The 8,172-nt window shown below is 35.4% G+C and overlaps 1 protein-coding gene across 1 annotated transcript in view; it reads left to right on the top strand.

The window, feature by feature from the left end:
* The first annotated feature begins 1,540 nt into the window (after positions 1-1,540).
* Positions 1,541-8,172, top strand: part of NIPBL (NIPBL cohesin loading factor) — a 100,284-nt gene continuing 93,652 nt past the window's right edge. The window contains 3 exon segments of the mRNA XM_010176339.2: positions 1,541-1,693; positions 4,401-4,566; positions 5,754-5,884. Of these exon segments, the coding sequence (XP_010174641.1) occupies positions 1,630-1,693; positions 4,401-4,566; positions 5,754-5,884 (361 nt within the window). The 5' untranslated portion in view covers positions 1,541-1,629.

The raw sequence follows: 8,172 nt of genomic DNA, 5'->3' as shown, positions 1-8,172 counted from the left end.
TATGATCCATCTTTAAAATAATGGTGTTGCTTATCTCTGCTACTGCTAATGGAAGGCTGTTCCAGAAGGTGGCAGCTCTGATGGTGAGAAGCTCTGTTCTGATTTTCTCCTTGATTCCATTCATGCCCCCATTTATTTTTATGTTAGCATTGCCCTGTAGCATTCTTCCTTGTAACCTTTGACTGCCTTAGAGAGAGCAACCACATCCCCTCTTGACCTTTGTTTTGTTCGCTAAACAAACGAACCCCTTCTACTTTCCTGGTAAAAAGAAAGTTTGCTCTTCCCCTCACCATCCCCGCTCACTGCACTTGTTCCACTCTCGGGTCTGGATCTGGCCAGTTCAAATTTTTTATCCATGTGTCTGTGGAGAAGCTTTATCTTCTAAGTGTCGGTTTTGGAGGAATTTTTCCCTTTGACTATCTGTGTAATTTAATTATTGTGGCAGTAATGCCAGGAAATAACTTGAATTAGTAGTGACAGCCTCTGATGCTTACATTGCCATTGGTGTGGCATAAGAAAGAATGAGATAAAAATTACTAAGGAAATGTGTGATCTTTTGGTTTGTATGTATTGTATATGTAATTCTCAAAAATGCTGGCTTGTAAAGTAAGCCTAGGCAAATGATTTCAGCTTCTTCAGTAGGTAACATTAATGGTTACAAGAAATCGTCTTTTTAGTGTTTCCTAAACTGTTAACGCAGGAGCCTGTCTATAGTAGGCAACGATGTATATATCAAGTTAATTTCCTTTCATTTATTTTGTTTGTCTTCAGAAAATACCATGTTCAATTTTTGTAATTTCATTAGTATAATAGTGTATTGTAATGTGTGATCTTTGTATTTTTATTTTTTTATTTTTTTTTAATAATCAGTGTGGACTTTGTTATTCCTTTTTTCAGTAGTTGAATATGAACTGTGCTGTTTTACAGGAAATAAATGAGCTAGTTCAGTGGTGGATAAACCTTTTCTTTTTGTGGAGGGAGTGGTATAGTTTATGGTAATAGTTTGACAAGAAAGTGTTTAAAGTTGAAGAGATACTGTCAGATCAGCTTTGAAATAGCTGCTAGTTTTAAAATACACTAAGATTTTGTATCTGTCATTTTGTTTACTTTTTGATTTTTGTATCTGTAAATTATTCCTTTTGGTTTTCCTAGCCCTTTCTTATATGAAAAATATCTTCTTCTGCAAAACTGGGCAGTATAGCAGCTGATTGCTTGAACTGGTTATGTGTGAAGTCCTGTCCACTGCAGTAAGAGCTAGCAGAAGTTTTGTTACCAGTCTTTGAGTTGGTACTGTATAACCTGAGGAAATTTTCTTTTGGTTGCCATAGCTTGCACTTTTTCGGTGAAGGGCTCTGCTTCTCAGACCAGAAGCTTACTTTTTGGTTGCTTAATACCATTTGATGTTTATAATCTACATTGTTCTACCCATTCTTGACAAAATTTACTTAGTATGCAACCGAGGGTATGGTATGTGGTTCATTTATGTTACTGAATTTAAAATTTTTAAAAAGTAAACTGATAATTTTCTTTTTCTGTTTTGTTTTTTTAGTGCTTGGGAGATGGGAAGTAATGATAGCTGGCACCTGAACTAAAATATCTGTGTAGGCACTACTATCCCAGAACTTCAGGATGAATGGGGATATGCCTCATGTTCCCATCACTACTCTTGCAGGGATTGCTAGTCTTACAGACCGTAAGTACTCTTCTTTTTCTTCTTTGCTGTGCTGTTTTCTACCTCTTCAGTATATACATACATTTTCAAAATACTGAAAATAGTTTTGTTTTGAAAGTTCTTAAAGGTAAATGTATTCAAAGTCAGATTTAACATTAAAAATGTTAATTTTGTCACTGCTGGAATTTTAAAAATGCAAAAAAACACCTTAAGGATATGTGAAACAAAATATAGGGGTTCATTGTTTGTCTGAAATATCATTCAGTAGCATATCTGGGTACCGCACAAATAAAAAAAACCATACAAATGATAAAATACTTGTCTAAAACATACATTTCATCATCTTCACTGGAAAGAGAGAGAGAGAGGATTAGACTGATGCTCATCAGCTAGAGTTGTGGAATATACTGAATACACTTGAAACCTAGTTCCTTAGTTTTGGACAAGGTACAAAAACATTGCTCTAATTAAAAGGTGCAAAGAATGGCTGCAAGAATGGAAATAAAAAGCAGAACCTATGAGTCTTCTTCACTTCTTAGCCTACAAAAGGAGCAGATAAGGTGTGTGTGGTGTGTGCTATCTTTAAATATGTAAGAAAGACAAGATGCAAGGAAAGGAAAAGAACTGTTTACATGAAAAGCTCATACTAGCACAGAACCAAATAGTTATAATGTGACAAAAAATAAATTTCTAGTGAAAACTAAAAGGAGATTTATTATTGCTGTAATGACATCCTAGGAACAACCATTGCAGTAAGAGCAGTTGGGACAAAGATGCATCTTGTTTATGAAGTGTAAGAAAGAGTTTATAGCTCAGTTGTCTGTCTGACAATAATTTGACTCGGTGACCCAGGTGCTTCTTCTGAGCTCTTGCTTTTATTATTGTACTGTTGAAATTTGGAGACTTTCCAAAAGACACTGAAAGTGTCTACACAGCAATTGAATTTAATTGCCTATAGTAAAAAAAGCAAATGTATTGGAGAAAAACACCACTACTTCATGTCCATCTGATATCAAACTGGAAGATGCTGCGTATGTATTTGGATGTGTATGTATGTATCGTTATGTATGTCTAATAATGGACCATCAGGATGCAAATAATAAGTTTCCGGCCTATGGCCAGTTTTCCAGCACTGAGCATTTGCAGGTAAGGTTCTAAAGAAAGTAAAAATACTTCACTGGTAGAAGTCACTGGCCAAGACTCCCGGTGCAGGAGCTTCTTGAAACGCTGAACTACCCTTGGTGGCGTTAGCTCTAGTATTAGGTGCATTTGCTTCTTTATCTGTCATATTCATCTGATGGTTAGAAACTCAGGAGCAGCTGAAGGAGAAAGGCTTGTGACTGCTTCACCTTCTTTTTCTCTGTGTGAAAAGAAGGAACTGAAACGGGCAAGAGCTGTTGCCCTGAAAACGTGGAGAACATGATGACTAGAGGCAGTAGAGTAGGCTAGTTAACTAGCTGAATATATACTGTTTTAATAAATATGTTTTGCTGATCTTGCTAATTTTTCTAAGTTTCTGGCACATTCAAGGTAATCTGATGCAAGTAATGAGAACTAGCTATTTTGATATATTATACACTTCTATTTGAATTGCAATTTAATTCTAAATACAGTCATGATATACATTATATAGGGGGAAAAATACCTGAATTCCCACCCTCTCTGCCCTTTTTTTTTTTTTTTTAATAAAGAATTTCAAAATATAGAAGAGCCATAAGAGTATATTTCATTTAAGTTGTTTTTTCTGATGCTGTTTCTAGTAGTTCAGTTAAAACCTTTATCTCAGCTGTAATCAGCCTGGGAACTTTAAGTCAACTTGTATCATGGACCCATGAAAGTGACTTTTCTCTGTGGCCACCTTTTTGGCCTCCTCTGCCTTACCCTCCACTTGTCTGGTAGCTCTGCCAGTCATCTGGTTAAGGCTTTTGTATGGTACACTTCTTTGTTGTGTCTGTAGACTGAAGGATGCCCTCTGAAAGTGTAGTGTCCTTGTTTATAATACGATTGAAAAATTGTGATGCGTGTTTTCATTAAATCTTGTTACCAAGATTTGTGAATAGATATATTGAATGAATTGACATTTTGGTGGTAATACCAACCAACAATACCAGCCTTTTCTTGTGAAGATTACTTACAGAGAAATAAGAGAGAAGAATAAACTGAGAATGTAATTAATAGTTTAAATCAGTTGTTGGGTTATTTGACTTTTTTGGTGGGTTTTTTTTTTGGTTGGTTGGTTTGGTTTTTTTTAATCAATCCTGACCATTAGTTGGAATACTAGTTAAATATGAAGATCAGAGCAGAAAAATTAAAGTATATGCTCAGTGCACTTACAGTACTGCACACAACTACGAGGATTTTGCATTTCCTTCCTTTATCAATGCTTTTAGCTCCAAGAGAAAGCTGCCATAAGAAATTAAATAACTTAATATTGTGGAATGTTCAAAAGTATGTTTTTATTCATAATACTTGCTTTAGCACAGTTAAATGTTTACAGTAATATAGTAATATAACTTGTGAACTTGACTGCATTACTTTGTTTAAAACAGCGTCCAGCATTTGTTTGTGTGTGTTCATGATTAAAAAAAATCCAGAAATCTTCCCTCTATTTTAACTGTAGTTGTCAAGTTTTCTTTCTTAATCACAAGAGGTAGTAAGAGAGCATCCGTATTTGTATGCTTTTGTTTCATGAAATGACTCTGAACTCCTTTTTCTTTTCTGACAACAGTTTTGAACCAGCTGCCTCTTCCATCACCTTTACCTGCTACAACAACAAAAAGCCTGCTTTTCAATGGACGGATAGCTGAAGAAGTGAACTGCCTTCTGGCTTGCAGGGATGAAAATCTGGTTTCACAACTCGTCCACAGTCTCAATCAGGTGTCAACAGATCATATGTATGTATCTTGAGCTTCAACTATATCAGAATGGATTGACAAGGTTATTTGTGAGAATCTGAAAATGGGGTTTTTATTAGGCTTGCTTGGCAGATAACTGCTATGTAACAGTCAAATGTTTCAGTCAGTCAGAATGTTAATAATTGTCCAGCAGCCTTTTTGCATAACCATGGGGGTTATTTTATAAATCTGCTGCTTACTCTTTTCTTGCTAGGTAGCAGTACAGACTTAGTGGTACTGATTGTGCAATGCTCATTTGTGTTTCACTTTGATTAATAAGGAGCATAAACAAGTTATATACTCAGTATAACACAAAAAGAAATTCTTTTGAGACGTCCATGTAAGACCCATGTCAATTCTGATTAGATATTAAACTTAAATATGTTAAGAATTGAACCAGCAAGTATGCTCATGTATTCTCTTTCTGTTATTTTTGTTTTGGTTTTGGTGTTGTTTGTTGTGCTGTTTTGTTTTTTTTTTATTTTTCCCTCATGTCCTTGGAATTGTCTTATGTTGACAACCCTGGTTTTTTCCTACACATTCCAATCAATTGTTTTGAGCAAATGGAAGTAACTTTCAAAAGTCCTCAAAGCAAACAACAAGTTTAAACAATAAGTGCAAATGCACAGCTGCATTGAGAGAAAATCCATTACATTTTTTTAATAGTTCAGAGGGAATCTTGTGATGTCAGTGATATGCCAGTTTCCCTTTTTAAAATAAAAGATTCTCAAAGCGTTGGGCTACATCCTGGATGTTGTACATTCATACATATGTTATTTTCACCCCTACAGTAAATAACTTTCTTGATGAACGCTCCGTAAAGCGTTCTTTTATGGAGAAGATCATGACATAAAAGTGGGCATAAGAAACTTTTTATAATAGTCTGAAACTGACTGCCTTGTATATATAAGTGCGTAGTAACAGAAGATAATTTTGAAGTCTAGTAGGAATACCTCTTATGCCATTCCTTAAAGAAGAGAGGGAAAAAAAAAATGAGGCAGGGAACAGTGCTTTGCAGACTAGTTTTTTTCTATATTTTAACAGTAAATTGTCTTCTTTCATTTTGTTTTTGTTTGTTTGTTTGTTTATTTGTTTTTGTTTGGTTTCTTTTTTTTTAACTTGACTCATAGTTTCTTATAATTTGAAAATGCATTTGCCTCTTTATTTGCTTACTTCCACAATTCCAGAGAGTTGAAAGATAACCTTGGCAGTGATGATCCAGAGGGAGATATACCAGTCTTGCTGCAGGCTATCCTGGCAAGGAATCCTAATGTTTTCAGGGAGAAAAGCATGCAAAACAGATACGGGGTACAAAGCGGTAAGGATTTTTGATTATTTCTTGATTGCATTTTATGTTGTTCTTTTAAGTTTAGGGGACTGATACTAACCAGAAATACACATGGAGCACAAATGCAATATGTATGACTTACCTTGTATTTGTACTGATATAAAGCTATGTACCTTGACATCTTCTAAGAGCAATTGTGCTAGAATAAGCATGGAAATAAACTCTACCAGGTGTTTTTGTAAAAAATGTTTAGTTTCACAACAAAGTTTAATCACTAGGATGAGTGATCAGATTTTATTTTAAAATAATTCTATTTTAGTTTCTTTATGGCTAGCTTCATATATTTATCTTAGTAAATAATTGAAGTTGGAAAAATATGGCTTGATCCCACTGAAAATCTGTATGATTATAGTGTATCATTGCAGTGATAGTTCCTAATAGTTTTGGGATAAGGAGTAAAGTTGAATGAACCATACTTAACAGCTCTTTCCTGTCAGTCCTCTTCTGAGCAATTTGTGGTGCCCTGCAGATCTTACTGTTCTAACAGCTAATTCTCTTCTGAGGAGTACCGAGATATACTGCTGGATAGCAAAGATGAAGAAGGAGAGAGACCAAGCAAAGAGTTAATTTGACAGATTTTAATTGTAGATCCAAAGGCTTGCACCTAAAGTGTGTTCTTTAAATACCAAACTATGAAATGAGTAGGAGAATTTGCAGAGTTTCCACAGTGTGAGGGTAAAGCTTTACTAGCACTGTGGAGATATAGGTAGAAGTGTTACTGGAGTCCACAGGGTATAGGAGGTGTAGGGTGTTTTTGGAGGGGAAACATAGTAAGATGAGATTATTGCATTCATTCACCTAAGCTAATCACTAAAAAAAAGCCATACAGTATTTTTAAAGAACTTTCTAAGAACAGAACTGCCTTGAAAGAATGCAGAAATTTCCTGGAATTAAAATGTGAAAGTCGGTGCTAAATATTTTTAAGTTCATTGATACATATAACCTGAAATCTAAGCTCTGAAAACAGTCTCCAGATCCCGTATTTAGTGGAGGCTGTGGTAGAGTATGATTTTTCTAGCTATGGGAAAAGTTGTGACTGTCCTGCCAGTTTGCAGAGTGGTCCCACAGGGACATACTCTTGAATTAGAGTTTTCTACCAGTTTTGTAGAGTAAAATAATACTTTGCCAGTGCAAAAGGGAGACATTGTTTTTGAAATTGTCTGTTCTAGCAGAGGCTTTTGAAAGAAAGAAGAGAAAGCTAGCTAATTTCTATTCTATGAATTTCTTTCTAATTTTTGCTAATTCTCTGCTTCACAGGGAAAAACACTTTTGCAGCTTGATTCCAATAGGTTAAGAATAATCCCTAATGAAACAAAAGCACCTCTATCTTTAGTAAATGTGCTTTGGCCTATGTTTGAGGAAAGATATTGGTACAGAATAAGAAATAATTCAGCATGAAACTTAAAATAATAGTTGATGTTATTTTAGTAAAGTTAACAAAGTGGTTTCAGAGAACCAGAAGAGATCAGACTTTAAAACTCCTTTGAATATTTAATTTTATTTTATATAATTCTGAATACTTGTACAAGTGCAAGCATTGCAGTGTAAGTGTGAAATGTGAAAACTGAAAAGAAAGGGGGAAGAGGGAAAAGCGTAGCTGTAGAGAAAGTATTTTGAGAGGAAGAAGGCTCTGTAATTAATGTTTGGAAAAACCAGGTGAAGTGTGACTTTATTTTCAGTGGGAAAAGGTCACACTCTTCCCTGGAAAAAGGTGGATCCTTAAGCTAGGTGCTGGGAAATTGTGGTAGCCTTATTAACTGTTACTATGTCGCATTCAGATCTCCAGGGCCAAAGGAGGCTGTACTAATGTATCAGGATAGCAAAGGTTAGGTTTTCTTCTGCTTTCTGAACAAATATTGTAATCTCTGTGGAGTCATCATATGTAGAACAATTGAGTTTTGGTAGAGACCTTATGTGATGCCAGCTAGAAAGGTGAAAATTAGGCTCTTTTCTAGTGTTTTAAATCTTTTCTGCTTTCCTTACTATCTTCCTTCTGAATATTCTCCTTCCGCCTTCGGTTGAGTCCAGCGTGTGATGAAGTCAACGCTGGGTACTGTGACCCAGTATTTGTAATACCCACAACTGTAAAAGAACAAACGCAGTGGGATCCTCCTGTCTATTTACCCATCCTGGGATGGTTCTGTGCACCATGATCCCTTGAGTGTCAGTTCCAGGGTTAGTATGGACAAAGTGAACTCAAATAAATTTCTCCTAGCCTTCATTTCTGATGCAAGAACAGGAAGAACAGCTGGCTAAAA

This window comes from Antrostomus carolinensis, unplaced genomic scaffold (assembly GCF_000700745.2).
Source record: "Antrostomus carolinensis isolate BGI_N321 unplaced genomic scaffold, ASM70074v2 scaffold21739, whole genome shotgun sequence".
NCBI classification, from domain to species: domain Eukaryota; kingdom Metazoa; phylum Chordata; class Aves; order Caprimulgiformes; family Caprimulgidae; genus Antrostomus; species Antrostomus carolinensis.
This window is presented reverse-complemented; position numbering and strand designations above follow the sequence as displayed.